This window comes from Corvus moneduloides, chromosome 2, assembly GCF_009650955.1.
Source record: "Corvus moneduloides isolate bCorMon1 chromosome 2, bCorMon1.pri, whole genome shotgun sequence".
Lineage (NCBI taxonomy): Eukaryota > Metazoa > Chordata > Aves > Passeriformes > Corvidae > Corvus > Corvus moneduloides.
Window position 1 is genome coordinate 39,123,868 of NC_045477.1, and position 26,282 is coordinate 39,150,149.

Consider the following 26,282-nt stretch of genomic DNA (forward strand, 5'->3'; position numbering starts at 1 on the left):
ACATAATCCTGTAGGACTGTACTGTTGCTATGTTAGGCATAGCAATATGCCATATGACTATTTCTAAGATTTATCTCCATCTCTATTACTATCCTCTTCTTACTGTGCATGTACTCCCTCCTGATTTACTTCCATCCACAGACATTTTTTTAAATTCTGCTTTTAAAGCCTTGTGGCATGTTAATAGGAACCTTTACAATTAAGTCATTATTTCTCTGCCCATATTCCTTCCATCACAACAATAAAGCAGCCTTTGACACCGGTAAGTGTTATTATCAAGATCTGTGAGGCATTCAGTATGTTACTATTCTGTCACTAAACCCTCTCTATTCACTGTACTATTTCATGACAAGGAATGATGGAGAATGGTAGTCATTTGTTTAACAAACCACAGTTGGCATTTGCCATGGCAGGAATCTCGAGTCTGAAATCCAACCATACCTTTCAACCCTTAATTCTCTCAAGAGCCACAGCTACAGTCTAAGGATTGAAGTCATATTTGCAGGTTCTCTCAAACTGAAGGTCAGGCACTGCTCTGAGAGCTATATAATCACATTGCTGCAATACTGGACAGGCCTCCCCTCAGGTCTGGCATTATGAGTAATGCGTTCACACCCACCCGAGAAGAGTAGAGCTGTCACTCATGCCTGCCTCTGGAAATGCTGCTGACAGAAAAGATGTCAAACAGTACCACTTGTGTGAAAGGCAGGGGTGGTTCATACCCACTGGAACCTGCTCCAGAGAAGCCATTGCTTTTGCTTTCAAGGGAGCTCATCCAGGTACCATGGAACAAGTAGGGTCATAGAACAGTCCTTCAGTGTCGTTATTTTCAAAGCCATCACCCAGCCCAGCTAACTGCAAACTCACTTCATTCTCTGGTATAAAGGCACTTGGTCCTCTTGTCAATGGTGGGGAGACTTGTACTCTCTTTTCCTGCAAAACAGTCACATAGTTCAGTCAGTGAATTTTTACATATTACATATTCACCTCACAAGATGAAATCTTCAAGGTCTGGATTCAGTTCTCTTCTCAAAGCCACCTGGGTGTCCACTGAGGAGGTATGGCACCATAGCACATTAAATCAGCTTTGCATCCCCTGTACTTTGCATGAAGGAATGGCAGCAATTTTGGCAAGGAACAGCACCAGTTTTGGGCAGGGGTAAGGCAGAAACAAACCGCAAAACTCTAATCCCAGTTGGTTTACAGACCAGTTTGAAGATACACAGACAATAGCAACAAAACATCTCGCATGATGCTAAAATTAGCCATTCTACTTGATTGAATGGAAGTTTGAAAACAGAGGGGAAAATAAACCACACTCAGGAAACTATAAGCAAGATGCTGTTTTCTTCAATATCACCATCTGACGAGATCTTTAGTGTTGTGAAGTGCATAAGCACTATGTGTGCCAAATAATGGCATGAAAAGCACAGTCCAAGCAAACCAGCAAGACCCAGTTACAGAAACCTGTATTTTCTAGAAACCTGGTGAAAAGGCCACCTTGCTCACTGCTGAGCCTGGAGCACACTGCACGCAGCACAAGCCTTGGTGTGCAAACCCCAGCTACAAGGCAGGAGGATATATTTAGTACAGAACAAGCTGATAGTGTAACAAGAGCCAGAGGACTTTTTTGATTTATTAGGGATAAGAAACTGGATTAAGATAAACTGTGCTACCAGCCAGAGGAGTAACGGGGACCTGGGGAGGCTGCCTGTTCCTCCGACTCATTGGGGACAGGACCAACACTGTCCACATGATTCCTGACCAATGTTGGTCCAATTCTCCTGGAGGCTTCTTCCTCTCCATGGGTCATTTATTTCAGTGACTAGCTCCTCAGATTGCTAAAGTTTTCCTAATGTCTAACCTGAATTTCCCTTGCAATAATTTAAAGCAGTTGCTTCTTGTCTTTTCTTCTTTTCCTCTTTATGATTATTTTCCACCTATCTGGCTGGCTGCACACTTGTCTCAAGTCCCTAATTGCAACCACAGTGTTGGTGACTCTTAATATGTTATCCATAAACAGCAGTATTGGATTTGCATACTAAGTATTTCATGCCCCTAACGTAAAAGTCTGAAGTTTTCCATAACAAATGACCCTTAAATACCTCTACCAGGGGGGCTTTAAGCTTAACTGCCATGTGCACAAACAGCAGTGCCAGTCCCATAATGAATGTGCCACTGATTTCCACACAGGAAAATTAAGCCACTGGAGCTGCGTAACTATTGTCCTGATCCTTAAAAACATCCTGTCCTTTCTAAATTAGATTAAGAAATAACATGCAAAAATCAGCAATGATTATTCAGGGAAGATGTTCCAAAGCAAACTCTCGCAGGACAATTGAATTTGTGACTTTGGAACAATTAGCTGCTAAAAGATGCAGAAATAAGCTGGATCAACCACATGAAGCCCAGCAGCCAGGAGACAACTTACTGCATCTGCTGCCTACTATCACAGCCCCTAAAATCCTGTAAAATACTTCTCATGTGTAAAAAATACTCAATCTAAAGTAAGAAGAAATGGTGTAGAGTCCTGAGAGTCCTGGTATCTGCACATGCAACCCCTTCCTCACAGAGTTACACAAGGCACAGGAAGACACCTTCTGCCTTCAAATACACAATCTTGCCAGCAGCCAGTCATTTCTGCCAACAGTAAAAAAAATAAATGCTTTCCAAGATTGGATCCAAGCTTGGATTTTACTTGTTTTATGAAGGTTATCTGGAAATTAAAGTTTAAGCCTTTATTTCACACTGAATAACCTGGAGGAAGCACCTTGTGTGAGTGACACAACTTGGATACCTGTACACTATCAGCTCTCGCTGGAGCACAGGTCTAAACCAGAGGTGAACCTCCTCTATCCTGCTCTCTGATCTGTACCTTCTTCAGGCTCTGCAAAGCTGGTCCGTGAGGCCAGACCATGGGAAAAAAATGTTCCTATGTTGCTTCTAGCAGGATCTGGGCTCCAGTCCACTGTTTTCCCATTCAGTATGACTCCTATTACTCCTTTGAGCCTGCAGATAAGGTACTGCTGAGGAAAGGAGGAAACGGTACTTGGGTGGATGAATATCGGCAAGTATCAACAGTTAATTCCTGTGAATGATGACAGAAAGCCCAGGAGATAGTCAGACATGAAAAATGTGTGTTAAATCTACTACCAAAAGAACAAAATCCAGCTCCTTTTGGGTGGAGGCAGTTTCAAAAAAACCCCAAGCCTGGGAAAAAAAAAAAAAAAGACAAACAACCAAAACAAGAACAAAACCCCAAAGGCCTGAACATGATCATTCAAGTTGATGAGCCTTATCACTGCACACTTCCAGGGAGCTGGGTTTTTTTGATATTAGAAGTGTATACTCTTCCCTTCCATCAACAAGAAAGATTATTTTGCCTTCCTGCCAATGCTTTTATTTTATTAAAACTGGTTAAAACAAGGTTGTGAGGAGAAAAGGAGCAAACATCATCTGGTTGCACAGGTTCTCAGGATGCTATTAATAAAAACGTGAAGTTTACAAGCATTGAGAAAGATAATTTTGGCTTTGTTGAGCTGTAGATAAGAACCACTGCTTCTGGGCATGCTTTATCTATAACAGTGATTTAAGGTCTACCCAAGAACCCAAATATAAAAACCAGTATATGGGAATTAGAAAGTAACAGTGCAGATATATGGTCCTTTATGGTGAAAGTTCTTGCAAAGCTTCTTGTTTTCCAAGAAAGCCATTTTGTTTTACTGTCAAGTAGTCTTTGCAGGTTACATTAACTATCACTAAGTCAGCCAGGGTCCCAAGTATCTTATTTGAAATCGGATTCTTATGCAATGAGGCTGAAGCAAGAAGTGGGTTGCTCAGCAACTAAAATGCTGTATGCACATCTACCAGTCATTTTCTGCTTCACGATCCGCCAGAAACACATTTCTGGAGTCAGAACAATTTCCATTTACATTAAGACTAACACCTTTTTGAGGGCTGTTTCCTCAGAAGGAGGCTTCAAAGCAGAAAAAGGTGTGCCTGAGCATGTTCCTAAGAGAGGGGCTGCTGCAAGCCAGAGCCTCAGAGCAGGTTTAGCAGCAGCACACTGCAGTGTCAGACAGCAGAACGAGACCTCTGCAGAGCACGGGAGAGCTGACGCAGGAATCCATGAAAAATCCTACCTAAGCTCTACCTGTGACTTCTTCCTGTCCTTAAACTGCACTTGCAATGGTGTCAGGAGCTTCATCAGGAATTTGAATGGTGACAAAGTAGGAGCATTTCACCTTTGCCCAGCTATAAATTGTAAGAAATACCTGCGTGCTTGGGCGAGCTCCGCACAAACCCACAGACACAAATCGGCAACTTGCCATCTCACGGGTTTATTTTCAGTTGTGGCAGTGACTGCACACCCTTCCTTCCAGAGCCAAGATGGGCACTGGGATGTGGCACCTGCATCTCAAATAGCTGGCAGGCTGCAGTGGCAGAGCACGGAATGCCAGAGCCACTGGGGTTGGTGATTCAGGCCAAGTGGGAGCAAGCATGAGCCCAGCTGGCACTGGGATAGCACAGTGGCTTTCCTCCCAAAGCCTAAAGCAAAAGAAATACCCTTTCTTCCTCTTCCCCACCACATGAATCACCGTGTCCTCAGGCATTAAAGAAGTGGCTATTTTTAGCAAGCTGTAAAAGGAGGCTGTTTTGTTTGAGAATGGAAGCGCTAGCTGGTGGGGCTGATCGAACAGCTGCTTTAGGAGGTACTCCTGAATATCTATGTATTCAGAAAACACAGCCAAGAAGCAAGGGGTTGCACTGCTACGGGTGCATGGGGGCTTCTTACACACACGGCACATAAAATCTAATTCATCCTGCACTTGATGTCAAGGTGGTCATGCTTCAACGGGGTGGTGGGGGGGAAATCACAGGGAAGAAACATTCAAGAGGGAATTTTATGAGGCACAGCAATACTGCCACTTGTGTCCCTGCAAACTCCCAGAGCAGTGCAAGTGCGTGGGAAACACTCATGAAGGGGGTCAGAGCCTCCACTCTCACAATACCTGCCACCACTGTCAAGACATCAGGATAATAAACATACCAGATCAAATATAAATCCTAAGAGCATCCCAAAATTAGCTTCTCCTGAGGAACAAACTCTTTTTCCTAAACAGGCAGAAATGTTTATTGAGGGGAAGGTAATGAGTATATACTTATTATTTATTACACCTTCTCTTATATTATAAACTACAAGCAATTTTGCTATCATTTAGCATTTAGAAGGATCTTTGTTATTTAAATTCAACAGTCTATCTCTTTAAAACCCACATTATCATCTGCAGCAATAATCTGAGTCAAGTCTGTCACTCGGTGGGAGTGGAGAACTGGATTCCCTATCTGGGGCTAAACCAAAGGAATTGGTTTTTTTCCCAGTCTCAGCTCTATCTTACAGTTCTTCAAACTCAAAATACACCAGTTCAATCTCACAGACTTAATGCTATGGAGCCCACATTTGGTTTTCAGCTGACAGACACAAATGCCTTGAATTTTACTTCACATTACAAGCAGCATTATTTGCTGCTGCTGCTGCTGCTGGTTAAAACCCTACCTACAAACTGGTTTCGCCTACTCCCACTGTTGCTTACTGAACACAGTCTCACTTTCGGTTCTTGGATCCTGGAACAGGGTCTACCTCCACTGGCTCTAATCACAGTCAAATGCTCTGAGTTTCAGTAAATTGTAACGCAGTTTTAGTCATACAGTCATACTGGGCCATCTGCTTATTCCATCCTTGCTGAAAACAGAAGAAAACATTAAAAAAAAAGGTTATCTGAACACTGGTTGTGTCTTAGCATCTACTTTTATTCAAACTCTTCCTTAGGATGCAGGAGGGATTTTGTTTATTTCTGTGCATGTCAAGTTGCATTTTAATTTACCCACCCAACTTTGGCAGATGAAGAGCAGTTTGAAATGTGACAGAAGTTTAGGATGCCTCCAATTCATTTTAGGTGATAACTTTATTATTTGTTGTAAATTTGAAGAGGATTAATATAATAGTTAAAGCTACACATAGTCTTGCTGACTAAAATGAAAACTCAATAGTCACAGTTCATCTTGTCTTCCCATGTCAGTACTCCTGGGAGACTCTGATTGACAAGAACAAAGAAGTATATTCAGCAAAGCAGTGAAATTTTGACATTTATTGACAACCATTTATTGATCATCATTTTTTAAAGAAAAAGATCAGTTTATGACATCTATTATAATAAAATTGGGAGCTTTATAGCTTCAGAACATATCTTCAATTAATCTCACATGAAATTTGCGCTGCAACTTCAAAAATTTAGATACACATTTGAAGGGTAAATGGTGTCCTGTTATCCAAAACAATTTCTGTAGAAAAAGAAAAACCAGAAGACAAAAATGTGAAGAGCAATGATTTAAAGGATGCACAACACTTTATTTGCTGACAGTGCAGAACTCCTCTTTACGGCTGACCCATTCCTATAATTAAACCCAGGATATAACTCCAGAAGCAATAAAAGAAATGTTCAGAACAAACAATGTCAAAATGTTAAAGAGTTCACAAAGCAAAAGTCCTAGCCTACGGTCATTTGTTAGGGGTATTTCAAGTGATTTTGCAACAGTTTCTTCCTCTTAGCAAACTGTCCAACTCCAAAAATGCAAACTAAGCCATAAAAATGAAAATTAGCAGAGGAAGTCAAACAGCAGGAAACCTTTTTTTTTAATGGAACAGCATTTTAAAATACTTAAACCAGTAACTTTTAACATTAAGAATTTGGCATCTTTGTGCCTCACAGCTGATGAAGTGGTGCAAACAGCTGGGAAGAGAGCCAATGTAGTACAATTGATGGAGAGCTTTCGCTCTGGTAACAGGTTACAGCCCTTTTGGATTTCACACAATAAAAGGAAGCCTATCCCAAGTTCCCATCCCTCCACCAGCTATTAAGAACACAATCCACACTAATTAGAAACCAAAGGTCAGCAATTTCTACCCAACCCAAGATGGATGGTCAGGCAGCAGAAGTCCCACAATGGTTCCTTGATCTTTGAAAGATATCCTGTACGCTTGGCCTATGGGAGTAAAACTCAGCAGTGAACACGAAGTTACTGACAGAGAAGCCTATCACCTTTTCCATATAGCAAACCTATGTCTGCATCCTTACTACTCCTACTGTTGTATCTCTCTCCTTGTCCTGGAGATCATTCCTATGAACCAAAACCAACCCCCAACTGCAACTGGGAGCAGACAAACAAGGACCACAAGTCAAACGTCAGTGTAACAAGTATGCTGAAAAACACTTCTTTATTTAAGAAACCTGAACTGTATTTCGCAATTTTTTTGGTCAGAATAGACCTAAATGTATCAAGTTAAAGACATACCTGTAACTTAATATTGACTGAAGTTCAGAGTACATCTAGCTGGGTAAGCAAGGCTGAGGCTCCGGGCTAGAAAAATGGAAAGACCTTCACAAGAAAACCTGCTTAAATAATGCTGCCAAGCCAAACCTAAACATTGATTATTAACACATGAAAAGGATGAGAGACGAGCAGCTACTTTTTCTATTTCCTCGTTGCTTGAGAATCACTTCAATTCAAACCTCAAAATCTGACTTCTTGTTCATGCCCCATTCTCAGATACCAAGGATGAAACTCAACTGACCAAACACAGACACCCAAATCAGAGTTAGCCAGCTGCACTCTGGTTAAAACGAAAAAAGGAAGGGGATGTCTAACTCAGGATGAGATCAACTATGTCATGGAAAAGCCTGAATTTCCACCATAGACTAACAGGACTTCATGGCTAACCAGGTACTGCTCTGAAGACCAGCAACACACGTATCACCAACAGACAACAAATGGTCTTCTGGTCTACTTCAGCCTTCAAATAAACCCTCAAAAAAACAAACAAAAAAGCCAAAACCAAAATTATGGGGAGAACAGAAAAAAAGAGAAACAATGCTTCTCTCATTCATCCACAGAGAACTTCACCTCCTTCCCTCCCTGCACACCGAACAGTAACACTGGAGTTTGTGTGCTCCCCCAAGAACTGCCCTGAGGACAGAAGACCTTGTGAGTGAATGTCTTGATGACTCAATAAACTACAAGCATGGCAGAAGAGCATTTTCTATGTTTCAACAGCACCAGATATTAAGAGCAAAAGTTAGAAAACTTCAGTGGTTTTAGCTGGGACTTGTTTTATCTGTACCTTGGCTCCCTTTCACCTTTGGGTTTAGTCCACATCTGACATACTGAGACAGACCAGTATTATCTAGTTTGGAGAACGTAGCCTTTAGCCATTAAGTTGGCAAACGTGCACTGAGTTAATCTGCCTCCTCATCAGCCAGGACAGGAGCGCTGCATGTTCAGGGAGACTCTCTGAAGCAGCACAGCATATCCTTTAATCCGCTGCCTCCATGCAGAGGGCTGCCTTGTCCTGCCTGAGCACAGCCCATCTAACCAAGCCTGCTTTCGCTCTGCCAGAAGGGTCCCATGTGCTCAGGAGGCTGCAGGCTCAGTGTGGGCAAGGGCAGTGACTGTGGTCATGCGTGTGGCCTCCATTCTCCTACGGAGAGATCGTATCGAATGCCCCGTTTGATCCACGCAGCAGAACACTGCCACCAGGTACAACAAACGTTTGCTAGAAAGTACAGATAGAACAGCAGCTGCTTTGACAGGCCTGAATTAATACTAAATTAACGACTGAGAGCACAGCCTCTTTACTATACAGCAATTGAATGGTTAAATACTTCAATTCATAAACACACATTTGATTTATGGGGCGTACTGCCAATTGGAGATTAAAAAACAAAAAGAGAGAAAGACTCCCTGGGGTTATGCAAATCCATCATGTATCTCTGGCAGAACTGTCTCCCAAGAATGCTCTACCGAATTTTTAATAGAAATATTGTCTAAAAAGACATCCCTTGTAAGCAAGCAAAATGGAATGGTATTCATCCATACTGTAAATGCATAATGGCATCCTCTTACTGTTAAGAAAGTGGCCCATGGTATGGTGGTTTTTTATTGTTTGGTTTTGGTTTTTTGAATATTTCAAAGATGCTAAATGATTGAAACACTAGATTAATATAAGGGTAGTACACTACACAACACTCTGACAATTTTTTAAAGAAAGTCTTGAAAGGACTCCACTGCAATGCATGCTAGAAAATCCTCACGTGCTACAGTGTTTCAGCAGTGACCATCATCACCAAGGGTTTATAGAAAAGAAGAAGCATTTAATAGCACGTTACTATAAAAACAGACTGGGTGAATTTTTAACTAGGGACCGTCATCAAGGCTGCATTCTCTCATCTCTCCTCTTTGTTACTGGCATTGCATTCATTATGACAAAGCACAGAGAGAGATTGATTTTAGGCACAGTGTGCCCTAAAAGATTAAAATATGGATTTTTACCAAGGTAAGACTCTTAAAGTCATGCCTACACTGCAGTTGCTAGCACAACTGCTGCTCTTCTACAAGTCAGCTTCAAAGAAGTCTTTGGCTTCACTGGTTTTGAAGGAGTCCTTGGTTAAGAGTTCCTAAGTCAGGCAGGCACATGAAGCTCCGCTGCACAACTGGCTTGAGAAACCAGACAAATGTTAAGTCAGCCACTGCTGAGTCTCCAGTTGAAAAGATGAAGCTTGACAGCTTGGAGGGAACAGTACCATAAAGAAATCTGCTCACAGCAAGTATGCAGTCCTACCTTTGCACTTGAATGGAAAAAATAATAACAATATCCTCCTCTGATTAGCATCTCAGTCCCCCACAGCTGCAGGGGAGGAAGCTGGGCTCTGACCTCTGCACCAGCTCACTAAAATAGTTTCCTTCCCAGCTTCAACTTACCTGCATGATACACTATCAAAACCAACAAGGTCTCCTGCACTGGTCTCCTGGCCACACAAAGTATTTGGCTGCCTGAGGTGCTAGTCAAGCAATGTTCATGACTAATGTCAAACACTGCATGTTTACAGGCTACCAAACAGTGAAAAATCTTCACAAGCTAAGTGCAGTGTAAATCCACCACAGAGTTTAACTCAAGAAGGCAAAGGTTGAGGACCCTTTCCATGTGAAAACCTGTTTGACCTGTAACTATGAGATTTTAGATCATACAGCCCAGCTTCCCAGGAATTCCCACTACTTTTCACCCTGCAATATCATTGTACAGCTTAATCTTCTTATAGCTGTTCTTTTAAAATTCAGTAGGAGATGCACTCTGACTGCTCCCCTGATCGGCCATTGAACCAGAACATGTAAGTGGGACGTCTGAATTTTATCAGAAGAGCAGCAAACCCGCTGCAGAGGCACATTTCGCTACCTGGAGTGTATCACAGGTGCTTCTTTGTTGCATTTCAGGGAACAGGTATGTGAGCAGAAGCCCCACACTGCAGAAATAAACTTAGCATGTGTCCCTGCCGACACTCCTTCTTGATAAGTCTGTGTCCTTGTAGTGTTTTCAGCTCGATAAAAACGTCTAGAGCACCATCTATTTACTCAGTAGTAAATGCTGCTGCAGACATATGCTCCTAAGCACCTTTCACTTACCAAATACTACATAAAACCAAATTCTATTCAGACACATAAGAAAGCCAAGCAAATGGCTCAAGCATGGGCTTTCAAACTGCTTTTCCCACACATTTTATGTACCAAATGATCATAGCAGTTATTTTGAACTGTGTGCAGGAACTACCTTAAGCGTCATGGAAGTAACTTGCCCAAGTTCAGAAAACAAAATCCTCTCACACAGATTAAAGAGGGAAATGTGCTCTGCTCAGTACTGGAGCTGTCCCAGCTAGTTTTCTGCCATCTTTTTCAAACAGGATTGTGAAACACAGGAGCTTGAGTCCTGGAAACAGCAACTCTGAACTGCTGAGACTGCTGTCACAAGCATGTCAAATAATTTTAATTGATTCCTCCTTGCTGTCACAGTCCATGCATAGCGTGCTTTTACCACCTCCAATAAAAAGATTGTGAACCAAACAGCACGTGACAAGCTCAAGCAGAGGTACTTAGCCTTTCCACAATGTGCAACTAAGCTGTGGAAATCCTTGCTGTAAGATGCTACAGACAAAAAGCCAGTGTGTGTTTAAAAGTGAAGTGTTTGAGTTCATGGAAGAGAAATGCAACAATGATCATTAAATATGGAGAATTCACCTCCAGCTCCAGAAGTTTTCAAATGGCAAACACCTGGAACCTGGGAGACAATGTTGTTGGAGAGCATAACAAACTGCTCCATTTTGTGTCTTCTTTCCTCAATGTCTTCCCTTGGCCACTGTCAGATGACTGGAGTCTGAGTTTCAATCCGACCCACTGTATCTGCCCTAATGCAGTCACATATCTGCAACAGACTGGTTCAAGAATACTACTTATTCTGTAAGTCCTATTTGAAAATGGAACCTATTTTCTAATAGAGAGAGGAATTGGCATCCCCTAAGCAATGAGGCATTTTAGCTAAACTGGACCCTTACAGAAACAAGCATTATGCTAATCCAGTGTAGATGATGCCGGCCCTGTTACGGAGCTCCTTAGTGCCTGGGTGAGCACATTCCTACACTGCCTGTTCAGCACAGGTGGTATCATATAATTTACTTCAGAATCTTAAGTACATTACACTTCAATTCTTTACTAACACCGGTTTGAGGAAGCCAGTGTTATTATTCCTCTTTTCTGAATGCACCCCTTCAGAAATTCCCTCAATTTAGATTTGAAAAAGGTGAAGAAAAAAAATGCCTATGCATTAAAACATAAAGACAATATACTTATGAACCCTCCCTACTCACCTGATGGGCAGATGATATTTGTTTAGATAGATGGTACTGGAGGAATACAAGCACATATTGGCTATGCCACCTCATTATGAAAAACTTTAACTAAGCTGTTTGTGTTAACATTCAAGACAACATCAAAATATTAAAACATGAGCCTGTTATAAGGTTTCTAATTTATAACAAACAAAATTTGTGGCCGATGTTCCTTAAAATTTTAAGTTAATCCACTGAAAAGCTTTTAAAAGAAAACGAGAAGCCCTCTTGGCACAAGTTTCTCAGACAAATGCTTATGTGCAACTGATGATCACTGACCATCTTTGCAACAGTTCAAATAATGTAAGGCATGCTGATGCTGTTGTCCTTGCTCTGCCAGGGAAGGGAGAGTCTTCCTGGACATCCAAAAGGAGCAATATCCTCCTGCTTTAAGAGCAGCAGCTTTTTTTGCCATCTTTCTTTGGCTGATGACTCAAACAGAGAGAATGTGCCAGATGAAAAATAAAATCTCCCTGACTAACACGCTTTACCTCTAGCCTAAAGGTACAATTTCCAAGAGCAAGCGCCTTGCTGTCTAAGGCAGGAGTTTAAGCCTCTTTTGATTAGTTGACTTGCAAGCATTTTTCAGAAGGAGGTGGCACCCAGACCATACCTCTGAGTTTACTGAAGTAAGTCTTCTTACACAGTCTCCTTGAAGGAAGTCCAGAAAAATCTTATAGGTGCTACGGCCACAGATGGAAAACCACGGGTGAGCCCTTTTAATTTTACACCTGATAGGAAATCCTAAAATGGTCACCAATTAGAACAAATTATTTCTCCAAGGAGTCTTGTTTGCAAAGGCAGGAGACTGTTTTACAATGAGCAGGGAGCTGACACACTGTTTTACATTTGATTAGTCTGGGAAAGTCTGGGCAAGAGACAGACAGAGGAAAGGCTTCATCTCAGTAGCACATTCGCAAGCCACCGACTTGCTGGAGCAACCATAAGAATACTTTCAGTCAGGCAGTTTCTTCCCCTTTCTTCTTCTTTCCTTTTTTTTTTTTTTTTTAAAGAACATTTTGCATCTTAAGCTACATCTTACCAAAGTGAGTCATTAGTGAGATACAATCTCCAAAACACACTGACTGAAAGTAGCTGAGCTGGTGGCAGCAAAGATACAAATGTATTTTCATGATGGAGCTTAAAAGAGATGCTGATTTTCAAAAATTAAAGACTCCTAACTGTTAGAGAAGATTTATTGCATGTAAATACAGGACTTGTCCAGAGATAGATCAGCTACTCCTGCTCTCTCCAGCCACCCAGGCCAGCAGATCGACAGAATTTCAGATTTACCTCCAGCCTCTGCTAGCAGGTGCTACCATTTTCTCAGATCACTGCCTACACTTTTACTAAGAGGGTTTTTGCTACAGTTTGGTGGCTTAACGACTCTGCAAAAAAAAGCACCAGCAAGTAATAAAGAAATAATAAACTCACTTATTTTATGCCCTGCTTGAATAAAGACTTCTGTAGCTATGGAAGAGTGATTAACATGCACTGCCTAATAAGGTTCTCCATTGCCCTCCAGTCGACTTGCCCTTTTTCTTAATGAAGTCTCCAAACCCAAACAGAGACCTTTTGATCAGAATAAGCCCAGCTCCCAAGAGACACATTCACAGCCTTTACTTGCAACAGCCTTACCTCTATACAGACAGGTTAGACCATGCAATTTTTTGTCCAACTTTTCTGGGAAACAAGAACTGAGGCCATAGCCCTAACTTCTCAAACAAGACAAATTAATCATTTTGGATGGCTGGATGCTGCCTCTATGTATTCATGAGGCACAGCTTAACTCAAAGGAGTGTCCCATACAAAACAGCAACAGCACTGGATAGTCAAACTGCTTTTGCTTGTACGGCAAGTTTCTGTTGGATAAATAGGTCAACTAACTACACCTTTATCTAATACTTTTTGCATAAGTGGCCTAAAGAGCAGGGGCATGGAGGGAGACCCTCCTTCCACCTCTACTCCCCTCTTGGCTTTTCTAAGCCATGTGTGTAAGATGGTTCCAGCATACCCTCCATGGCTGCAGCCTGCTCTCCTTCCTCTTGGACTCTGCCCAGGTGGAAGAGGCACCAAGCCCCATCTCTCGTGAAGAACTCCAACGGCAGCTGCAGGCTCCTTCAACCTTTAATTATGTTAAGTTGACCTTTTCAACCAACACACCTTTCCTCCTAACTACTTGTCAAGCACCAGCACAGAAGTGAGACAAGTTTTAAATTGCTGGAATAAAAGTCACTTATTTCAAAGCAGATTCTACTTGAATGACCCCCAATGTTACCACCTCATCCAGTCTTTCCCCAGTAACGCAAAACTTAAAATACTAATGTAATTGAACAGTTTGTTCAAGTTTTCTGGAGGGAACAAGAAGATGAAAATAATTTCTGAAGCATTAATATGGCATAAACTAGTTGGGAGTTTTTCTGGTTCAACCTTTCCACTGCATTTGTTTAAATGTGGTGACTGCAAGACGTAAAAATATTAAATATGGTGGACAAACAGAACTAAAAAAAAAAAAAAGGAAGAACACAAAAGACCATGTCTGATTCTAGTGAGATGCATTACAGCTTATCTTCTGGATTTCACAGGGAGAAGGCAACCAGTCAAAATGAACTGTTGACTAATGAACACCATGCACCTCAAGTGTTCCTCAAGTGTCTCCTACCACTAGGGACTGGAAGTTTCCACTACAGGATACTAACAGAGTGCCAATTTAGAGTCTTCTAGCCATAGTGGTCTGGAGTGCAAATGGCTGCAAATGAATTAAAGAGGACTTAAAACATGGGTGCTCAAACAGCTGCCACTGCACGTAATGGGTGTTGCAATCAGCTTTTGGAGGAACTGAAGACACTACTCATAATGGGGAGAGAAATGTGCTGCTTTAACTTTAAACTCTTATTCATAGTGTGTTGTTGCCACCTTATTACTAGACAACAACAGCGACAAATTGGGAACTTCAGCATGTTTCTACCTCATATACACACACCATGTTGTGTATAACATATGTGCACAACCACCTGAAGTCCAGAGGACAGAGCTGTAGTATGGGTGCTTCTCCATAAAGAGCTACTTTAATTTTCTAACTCTAAGCCAGATACTGCAGTCAGGCAATCAGTGCTCACTGGAATAATCACATCCTGATACTGGTTTCCAGGGAGGCTCAAGGTTTGCTCTGCCTGCTGAATAGCCAGTAGGTATTTGCACTGCAGACAGCACGTTGACTTCAAGACACAAAAGATATTGTAGTAAAGCAACATTTCAAGTGTTCTTCCACACTGGATGAGATCCAGCTGGTGCCAGGTAGAATATTTAGACAGCATGTAGGAGCTCCATTTCATTAGAGTTCTAATCAAATTTCTAAATGCTATAACAAATTACTATTTCCACACCTCTAATCAGCAATGAGGGTGCTTTACTGAGAGGAATGTCAATCAACTCAGAGGGGAATGTTTTTTATTTTTTTAGTTAATAAGTATAATTACTTTAAAACAGATTTAGAACCATATGGCCAAAACCCCTCCAGATACATTTAGACAATAATGTAACTATATTCCCTTTACCACATGCTAAAGCAGGAGATATTAAACATATTTACAAGCATGTGCTATTAAATTAGGTTCAATACTGTTAAGATACTGTCTTATTAAACAGTTTTTAACTGCAGAATTCATACAGAGGAGAGAACATACACTGGCTTTCAATTGTTTTGTTAGTATCAGCCAGAACAAATCCAATGCAATAATAAACTGCCCAGAGACAAATAAAGGATGATTTTGAGTAAGCAGCTGTGTACTGCTCTAGAATGGTTTACACCAAGACAGCTTGTACTCCCTCACTGTCATTAACATAACTTTGTTTTACTGAGGTTATGTGCAATTGCTCAGAAGCATGAGTTTTTAATTTGAAAATGTTAAGTGAGGAGTCATTCTTGCAACCATTCCTCCTTTCTAAGGAACAATTTTAATCCATCCTATAAAGTGTCAAATGACTCTGAAAGAATTTACATGTCTCTCCAGTTTCATGACAAAACTAATTTCAAATTTAATATGCTTTAAAACAGATACACAATTACACAGTTTGATTCCAAACTGCAGCAACTGAGACACATTGACTGTATTTATTACTTTATTGCCCATTCTGAATAGATGAAAACCTGATTTTCAAGTTACCTTTTATTTTTCTTCCAAATGTGTTTTGCACTTGCAGAGATAACAGAGACCTATGACTCCAAAGAATTCTCAAGAATGCGATTCCTCCTGGCTTTCATACCTGTTAACCTAACATCTGTATATGTTAGAAGACTTAAACCACAAGCCAAAGGGGGGTCCACACACTGACCACACCATATTCCCTTGTGATAAAGACTTATTACTTCTGTTTCAGCCTACTCCCAACACATGAAGCCAGGAATACTTCATATTCTACTCCATTATTATTTTTTACCATCTGATCCCCTGAGGATGGGGACTGCAGGTAGCTTCACACTATTACCAAGTTCAATAGGTTGGGGGCTGAGCTCAGAATCCATTAGAAATCTGTTGCTGGTCTAACAAAACAAAGATGCTTACCTTGAGAGTACTATGGGAGTCATTAACAACAACAAAAGGTGTTTAATCAGGAGGTTGTATCTGTTTATTTATCTTACCCTAATTCAAGTAAGCAGAGACATTCAGGAAAGATTTAAGATATCTTGCTAGATTAAGAGCACTGACTTCTGTCTCTCACCCTGAGCACCATCACTTACACTCTGTTCAGCCTCTCCCTAACTTAAGTCCATGACTGTCACAAAGATCATGCCCTACAAGAAAAAAGCCCATGCTTCAAAACGCCTTCCTTTCAATTTAAGTAAGATGTGAGAATGAAGATATTAGAGTAAATCAATGGTTGACATGGTCTCTAAAAGGAACAAAATAGTTTTTCAGCTTCATAAACACATAATATTAACTACCATCTATACCAGTATTTTGCCCCAAGTGGTAGTTATCTAATGTCTGATATGCAAGAAGCATCCTATAATACAAATTTGAAACTAGTGGTTAAGAGAGACATTTAAAATTAATACCCCTTGATCATGGCCTCCCCTATTATCAGTAACACTGGTCTGCCCAGGATGGCATACCAAGAACTGCATAAAATTTCTTGAACTATCTGTAATGTGTTTCATGGACTGACTGATAGGCAAACAATCAGAAAAAAAATGTTTGCCCTGTAATGGCATTTCACAATTTGACTCATCTTCATTACGTTCCCTATAGCTTCTACTCAAAGCACAAAGACTACCAGGCTGGGCTGCAGAGAAAACAATGGGAAGGACCTCTGCATACAAACAGGAACACCTGCAAAGAACAGAGAAATTAAACAGCATAAATTATTTCCAAACAGGTTTTTCCAAAGCTGATGAGGTGCAATTTCTCATTAACTGAGGTCTCCCTCCTGACAATTCAAATTTCTTTTCTACTGAAAGTGCTCCATATCCCCCCAGTCCATCCTGACCCACTTAGACAAAAAGCCAATATTCAGCCTGGCCATGCAAACTATGCTTGAGATCCCTCCTTATTCTCCAGCCCTGTAAATCGAAATCTGATAATAAAATCTCCAGACCCCAGCTATGCACAGCCAGGGGAGAATTATACCACTATCTTCTCTCTCTCATATCTCCCTAGCCAGGAAAAAAAGGTTCAAATAAAGAACTAAATGAGTATCAACAGCTCCCTCACCAATGTGGAAGAGAGGAAAAACCAAGGATGCTTAATGAACCATATTATTTTTTTCAGATTTCAAAACACTGCCATTTAAAGAGATGTGAGATTTGAAGCCCTAATTAAGTAATATGCATAAATTTAAAGCAAATGTTCACACAGTCCACATCTCCAAACCACAGCCTGTGATTTGGCTAATGCAATGCTCCACTCCTACGAGTAGAAGTAAGTCTTAGCAGGGGACAACCTCCACGCTTGGCTAACTCAGTCCCAACACTAAACCTCAAGGTTTCTTCTGAAGAAAATCCTCCCGCCCACCTTCCTTCCTTTCTCACCTCCATTCCCTCCTTGTAATTCAGGGAAGACGGTGTTTTTGCTTTTGTTTTTTTAAATAGAATGAGTATTCTAAATGAGCACGGTTGCTACGAGGCCACCTCTTGCAGCTTTTCATTGCAAAACCGTGCTGTTCACCAGAGGTTCATTTCACTCATGCCACTCTCATTACAGGTCTAATGAAAATTTAGTAATTCTGCCATCTCATTTTCAGCCCGTAAAACTAGGAAAACACAAGGAAATTTCTTTACAGTAGTTTCTAAGGCAAAATTAGGAGAACCCAGGAAGCCTCAGGACCAGCATACATGTGCAAAGAGCAATACTGTCCTTTGATTTCAGGACACAAAGACTATAATTACGCAGGGGATGGGAGAAGAGCCAGTTAAATGGATCAGATTCTGAAAAGATACAAATTATTGAAACACTTGTGAGGATGGGGAAGGAGAGAAACCAGTCAGCTCTGGATTTTCACAGCATTTATTTCACAGGAAAGAACCCTGCTCTAAGTTCTCAGTTTGTTGGGAGTTTTTTTATCAAATGTTTCAAGAAAAAGTAAGAATGAATTATGAGCGTGAGGAGCCTGTTGCTGTTGACTTTAACTGCCCTAAAAAGTTTGGTTTGTTGCTCTTGGTTCATAGCTTTACATTTTTGGACCCTAAGAAAACCCATCTTCTCCCCCCCAGCTGTGCATTCGGAATTAGTTGGAGGAGTGACCTGAGCTAGTTTCACCATGTTTCACCAGTGCTCCAGGGGACTGGAAGACACAAACACTGAAGGCAGACACAATGTTTTACACAACAGAATGTTGCTAATATTAGAACCAATTTTTCATGACGGACTTCGCAAATCATTTTGAGAACTCCTTTAGGAAGAAACACATTGGAGATTTAAAGCCATCTAGGCAGCCCCTCACATTCCCTACAATGTGAAGAGAGATTAAGAGGCATCAAACTACAGAAGATATAATTTGATTTTACCAGTTAAGATTCTCTGTGACAGCCAACTAGACTACTTCCAAAGCCAACTAGACTATTCAACTCAGAAAAAAAGACGCTGCATTGTGGAAAACCCAGGGTGTTTTCCAAGCAAAGGCATAGCCACTTTGATTTGCCTATGCTCAGAAGAGATTGAACCAGGCTGACTTCCCTCAAAATAGCTGAGATATCCTTGAAAGGCCCCTTGACTTTTACAGTGCAGGTAACAGCATCTCCATGCATCTTCATGACTCATGGTGACACATATTTTGCTTTACATGGGCTTATGAGACCTGACATTAAACTATTTTTGGTTCACTTTTGGGCTACTTTCTTATTCACCCACACAGAACAACAATGTGAATCAAAGTGTGTCTTTTCTTTTTCTGTTTTTTGGTTGCTTTTTTTTTGGATATGACCTCAACTCCCTGAGCCTAGGCTAGTGCTATTGTAAGCACCACATCATTTAATGATGTTCACACATTTTTCTATCCTAAAAGCGGGTGCTTTTTTTTGGCAGCATCAGACCTAGAAAAAACTCTTCCAGATCCTTGTACCTGTGGACACTTCAATTTTCCAGCCTAAATGTATTTATGACCATATTACATCCATCTACTCCTGAGCTAATTTCTCCTCACTGGCTCTTACCATGAGATGTATTTATAGATGTGGATCATATCCCCTCTCAGCCTTTTTTTCTGCTGGATTAAAAAAGCAAACTTTTTCGTTTCCTTCTGCAAAATCAGTATGCCCTTTCTCCCAGCACCCAGGCAGCCAGCCTCTGTGCCTGTTTAATTAGGGCCTATCCTTCCAGCTTCCCTCCTCTCCAACACCACAGCCCTGCAGGGTGACAGTAAGCTGCTGGTCCTCCTGCATCGACATTCTTCTCCCTGCTCCTTCCAAGGAGCTGCTCTTATTAAAAGTGATGAGTAGCAAACAGCCAAGCCTGTAACTCTCACATTTCACACCACTGGATTTCACACCGCTTTAACTATGTCAGTGCTCAAGGTCTCCCAGCTCTCCATGAAATGTCCCTCTCTCCCTGGAACAACAACATTTACCACTTGTGCTCTCCTCTCAGCACAGCAACTTCTCCTTTCAGCATGGCCCACCAAAATTCCCATTCTCATCAGTTCTGAATCACTGTAATTAACAGGAACAGAAAAACAGACAAATTGTGTCAGAACAAAGGTCCCTCCTGCCCAGTAACCTGTCACTGCTAGGGGACAATGGGAGACGTGACACCCAGGAAAGCATACAGAAACTATACTGAGAGGTGTTGCTGTTTCATATTTACAGGTGTTGTTTAATTTTTCTGTTATGAATTCGCCTAAATAATTTTCAAACCCAGTTAAACTTTTTGATATATAGAACATGTGATGTTAGTAAATACAAACATTTAATTTGCATTGACTTGCAGTGTCAAGTTCAACCTTTGATGTTACTTCAGATGTTTAATGACTACAGTGCAGTTTTAGTCCATTCAAAGCTTTTGGAACAGGACACTGTAGCAGCTGTCTTACCAACAGAAGACCACTACATTAGTCTAGCATGACCTGCTTCTGGTGGTACCATGTCATATAAATTTTTTTCCTATTTGCTTTATTTAGTAACTTTGTACAGGATTGAGACTTGCACTAAAGAAGGAGACTGGCATGGGAGGATGAGGAGCAAATTATGTCACTCATTTTTATGGATATTTCCCCTCTCACAGGATCACCCTGAGTGGGTAGGTCTATAAATACCATGAAAATCCTGGATTCCATATGCCTTTATGCTGCACTCCAGCACAGACACTGGTTCAAGCTAGGAGGGTCAGGTAAGTTGGGTCCACTTCCACCTTGCCAACACTAAATGTTGCTTTTAAACCACACTCCCCCATCACTCATCTTGCCACTGCCCTTCTATCTGCCTCACTGAAATCTAACACAAACCAAATATTTAATCCTGGAACCATGTTTATACTTCTTTTATATCCTACTGACTTGTATGTACATGTAAAAGAACCTTTTACTTCACATGCTTTGCAATTTGCAACTAAGTTTGAATAGTTGGCAAATCTTCCCTGTTCCTACATTTCCTGACACATCAGGACTTTTCTATCCCCCGAAGACTTTTTGCTTATTCCTAAAAGCCTTCCTGAAGCAGTTATTTGTCCAAAGAAATACTGAGCTCTTCCTATATATTCTCTTCTTTCTTGCTTGGGATATTGATTCTGTTTAGGCAGGAGAACCTTGGATTTCCATCAGGCTCCAGGATAACACCCTGGAGCTCCCCTGCCCAGGGACTCCCCTACATGTTGCATTTTCAAAGGAGAGAGCTGGAGCTGTCCTGGTTACTGAAGTGGCAGCAACTCTCAGCCACCTCTAGGAAAGACTTGGCAACAGCACTCATATGCCATGTTTAACACTTTTCCCTACTGGTATGCCACAGTTTTGTTACAAAGGCTGCCCATCCACCCCATGAACCAGAGCTACTCATGTTGTTTTGGTCATTCTCCCATTTATTAAACTGAGTTAAAGCATTGCCTTGGTTGTGTGTTCAACAAGCTCACTGATCAAACTCAAGACAGCATCACCTACTACTGGCTGTCCTTTTTTGTTTTTCTCCTAAACCAAATAATGATGCAGTTGTTGTATCTATGACTGTCTAAGCCCTTCTGATTAGCAACAACTGTTCTGCAAGTAGATCTGGTTATCTAAAGAGTACCATAACAATAAACCCAACCGGAAACTGTATCCTTTTAATATGAGAAACATTCTTCATAGGCGAATGCAACCCATGAATACGTAGCAAGATTCTCAGTGCTGCCCTCACAGAACTTTCCATAATAAAATGTAACTTTGATTAATCTGAAATCGGCCAAAGCATAAAGTGCTGCATCTAGCTTTTCCTGTTTCCCAGTTGAAAGAGAAACTTACCTTCACCCATGAAAATCCAAAATGTGCTAGACTATTTCAAATTTCATTATATGCCATTGAGTTGAAAGCTTGCTTTGCTCCTTATTATTTTGACAACAGCACTACCTAAACTGTGAGCATTCAAATGACTTCAAATAAAGGCTTAAGACTGAGGAGGGCAGAAGAGATTCAACATGTTTCAAGGCCAATCATTTTTTCCAGTATATTATCACATGATCATTAGAAAAAAAACCCCAATACCATCAAAAGAACAGATGAGGCAGCACTTACCTGAAGATTATTACTCTGAGACTCAGGTCAAATTTGCATCTTGCTTCTATCAAGCACTTTTTGTTTTCTACTTGCATGCTTGCCAATGAGGTGTAAAAGCTTAAAATTTACAGTGATTTTTATTATACCAACTTTTAAATAATGACAGATGTAGTCAGAAGCTTTGCACTTCTATTTTTATTGTCCAGCCTGCAACAGAGATGGAACAATGTCCCAGTACAACCACTGAAAGCACAGAACACCTATGTTTCAAGAGGGTTTCACGGGCTGTCACTCAGTTTCTTTATTCTTCCCCAATTTTGTATGGTTGAAATGACCACAGCCAAGGCAGAGCAGCACTAAGTTGCCTTCTCAACAGACCCAACTGGGTGCCTACGTTTCACCATCATCCCTAAACTACTTTAAAATAAAATAAAAACACAGCAATAAATCAAATCCAGCAAGTTTCCTGTTACCAGAAAAGTACCATCTAACCCTGTCCCCGCCTCCTACCTCCCACTGATATTAAAGAGGTATACAAAAAAAGTCCTACACAGCAGGATGGGAATACGGCTTCAAAAAAATTCAATAACTTAAATTTAATTTTAGATCTACAAGGGCTGCCAAGCACCACTTTATTTGTCAACAAAACATTTTGATTATTTGGCAGAACAAAGCAAGCTCCCTCCCTGCTTTTTCTACAGACATATTTGGCACTGGTTAATTTGTATGTCTTTAGACATATGTCAAGTCTGAAGCTGTTTCAGGCTTTAACCCTGCAGAACTTCTCTCTTTTAAGTACTTGTTTTTCTTAAAGCGGGAACAGCAGCAAGCTAAAGCCAAGAAGGGATTCGATCCTGCAACGAAATGGTTAAAAATCAGACTCTGCTGATGTGTGCTTCTCTGATCCATTACATTTCTTGCAAGCTGAGCTAAGAGCTGAGCACCAAGTATCAACTGTAATATGATCCAAGAGTTTATGGAAAAAATAACTGCACATACCAAGCATGCACATTTAATAAGATTTTGTTTCCATTAAAATATTCAAAAAACATGATTTTTAAGACCTGCTTCTCTCTCTGACCGATTTTTAACGTTTCTCCTCCCCCTCCCCTAAATACACACCTCCTTTCCAAAAACCAAACCCTTAAAAAAAAAAAAAAAAAAGGAAGAAAGAAAAAAGCAGTCCTACTGCAGGGAAGAGAGGCTTGAAAAACAACTTTGATTGGCACTTGGCCTGACCCACAGAGGAAGAAAAACAGTTTTTGGACAAAGAGCGCAAATATTTGAGCTCATTGACTTACAGGCTTTCTTAGCATTTGCAAGAACCAACGTGGAGCAAAATGTGTTGGGAGAGATTGAATTAAAATAAAACCAAAACCGGCGTCGCGTTCATCTTGGGCGCTCGGAGACTCGGCGCATTTGAACAGCTCAGCAATTTTAATTCATTTGCACTGGACAAACAAAAAGCACCTCCACTAATGCTCCCCGTGAGGCAGATGTCGGGAGCAGGGGGTGCAGCCACCGCACCCCTCCGGGGGCACGGGGGGGTCCGCAGGGAAGCGGCCGGGCACTGCAGGGATGTGGTTCAGCGGGCTGGGGGGCGGGGGGCTGGGAATTCTTTGGTGCTTTTCTTACATTTTTAAAGCTCTGATGTCGGATTCCCCCCCGCACAAAGACTTGACGGAGACCGCGGTGATGAATTTCGCCGGTGAAATACGTGGATAATAAACTTTACAAGCGTGGCTGGGCCCCAAGTCAAGCCCCGCAATGCCACCGGGGAGGCCGGGTCCCCCCCAAGCCCTCGGGATGCAGGGGGCAGCCTGGGACAAGGGCAAGTGACAGCCGTCCCAAGGGGGATGGGGGGGATGTGGGCGCGGGACTTGGCACCCTCGGCACCCCCTGGGCCCACATCCCCCTCGCCCTGCACCCCTCTCCTGCCCCCCACCCCACGCTCCCCAGACAATCACCTCCTGGAAAGCCCTCCATGCACGCCCCCACCCCACTGCTCCCCTCCATCCCCCCGCCCCACAACTGCCCTATTGCCCATTTCTCCTCAGTCACTGTCGCCGTCCGTGTCCCCCCCCCGCCAAGTCTCTGTCCCACCGCCCCTCGCTCCCCCAATCTCCTCTACAAGCCTCTCCCGCAGCTCCCGCCTCCTCTGAGCGGGCGCCCCCCGATACCTGTCTCGGCACCTTCCGGCAATTGCCGCACACCCGGTACTGCCCGGCGGCGGCGGCGGCAGCGGCGGCGGCGCTGCCCACAGGTCCGGAGCCGAGGCGGTTCATGGTAGCGGGGATGGCGGCGAGGGCCGGGCGGGACGGGGAGGCGCAGGACGCTCCGCGCCGCTCAGCTGCCCGCGCCGCCGGCCGCCCCCATCCCCGGCCGCGGCCCCAGCGCCCGCTCCGCGCCACCGCCCCCCGCGCACACCCCCGCCGGCCCCGCCAATCCGCGCCGCCCGCCCCGCCCACCGCCGCCGCCGCCGGCCAATCCCGACGGGCCGCCCGCCGCCGGCCAATGGGCAGCGCCCGCTGCGGCTCCCATCTCCGGGCAGCCTGCGAGAGGGGGCGGGGAGGGGGGCGTGGCCAGGGCCGCGAGGGGCGTGGCCGGTGGCGTCTCTGGGCAGCCTTGGTGAGAGAGGGGCGGAGCCGGCGCTTCGGCGCGTGCCCTCCGCTGGCCAATAAGGTGCGCGCCATGCAAATGAGGCGCGGAGGCCACGCCCCCGGGCCGGGGTCTCGGCGGCCGCGGCTCCCCCGGGCCGGTCCCGGTCCCGCTGCCCCAGGAGCGTCCCCGAGGGTCCCGTTCGGGGTCACCGGTGGGAGGAGGGGCCGGCCTCAGCTCCCCATCCCACCTGCCTGCCGACCCCGCGGCCAGACCCAGTCCCCGGGCATCGCCAGCCTCATTCTCCCGGGGTACCCCCGTTCCCGGGGCGGGGGGCGATCTGCTCTCCCTGCCAGAGCGGCGGGCTGCACATGCAGGGACACGACTGCGCTGCTGCCCGGCGGAGCAGGATGAGGTGTTTGCTCTAGGGGAAGTTGGGAGCACGCATGCGAGAGTGTGTGTGTGTGTGTGTGTGTGTGTGTGTGGTTGCCTCAGGTCGCCGGGATTGTTAGGGATGATGAGTCAGGTTTTCTAGGCTCCATGCTAATGCACGGAGATGGAGTGTATAATTAGGACAGAGGCAAATCTATTATCTGCAGCCTCGGAGAGCTGGGGTATGGACCTCTTTTTTGCATCACGGCATCATTGCAGTTTCCCTTGCCTGTGTGCTCTTTAGCTTTTAAATGTGCACAGACGAGCTTCAGCATAAGTAGTCCCACCGACGTCAATAAAAGTTCATTAAATGTCGAGCGTTATATAATTCCTATTTTGAAAGATGATGATACAGAAGGATTTTATTTTCTGTTTTTTAATGGCAACAGAATGCTATTACGCTATGAAATTTCTAAGCAGATTTGGGATGTTACATTGTTTTCAAGGTTTCTCCCAGAGAAACATTCTTAAACCAGCTGCTTGAGAACTGTGATTTGCTTTGCCTGGGAATACTTTCTATTTTTGCAAAATGAAGCGTTGTATAATTTAGTCAACTGACTGGCTAAAAAGGGCACAATGCAATTAGTAATTTACATATCTTAAAGGAGATGATTGAACCTAGATCTATCTTTGAGAACTACCGAAAAGTTTCTCAGATCAGACTTTGCCAGCATGAGTAAAACCACATCCACAGGAACATTCTCCTCCATCCTTTCCCTTCTGTCCATTTCAAAAGGGATCTTTTCCCCAGGCAGAGCAGCCTTCAACAGACGGACACTCTGTGGACTCCACTGTTGGGAATACATCCAAATGTTACAGTCACAGGCAGCAATACAAAATGCTTGGAGAGGAATACATGAAAGGAGGTTGTTTGTTTTTTTTTTTCTTTTGTTTTGGCGTTTTGGGGGTTTCTCCCCCAAACAGTGTACTAGAAAAGGCATCCCAACATGAGAAAACAGTTTGTTTCCCTGAGTGCAGGTACTTGCTGTGCCGTGTCTGAATCCCACACACTGCAGCATGGTGCTATTTAAACGAGGGGAAAAGGGTAGCCAAACAGGTTAGTTTTCATCGTGTAATCTGAATGTAATGCTAACATTTAAGTAAACTACGTGAATGATATAAACAGCTTTTTATTTCTTGCCAAACTCCATGATCGTGTTATCTGAAATAAGAATTTTAAAAGAAACAGTAGAGGATCAGTGTTATTAAGCCACAAGCAAAGAGGAGTTCACTCTTCAGTTCAAGTAAGATCACTTTGAGTCATTTGCTGTTAAAGTGTCTGGTTCAAAACTCAAACCCATTGGC

At 42.8% G+C, this 26,282-nt stretch overlaps 1 protein-coding gene across 1 annotated transcript in view; it reads right to left on the bottom strand.

Annotated features, from left to right (window-relative positions):
* SESN3 (sestrin 3) overlaps positions 1-24,310 on the bottom strand; it is a 40,631-nt gene extending 16,321 nt beyond the window's left edge. Inside the window, exons 1-2 of the mRNA XM_032099199.1 lie at positions 24,128-24,310; positions 868-933 (exon numbers count right to left, since the gene is read on the bottom strand). Coding sequence (XP_031955090.1) covers positions 868-933; positions 24,128-24,232 — 171 coding nt within the window. The 5' untranslated portion in view covers positions 24,233-24,310. The remainder of the gene's footprint in view (positions 1-867; positions 934-24,127) is intronic.
* Positions 24,311-26,282: the final 1,972 nt, after the last annotated feature.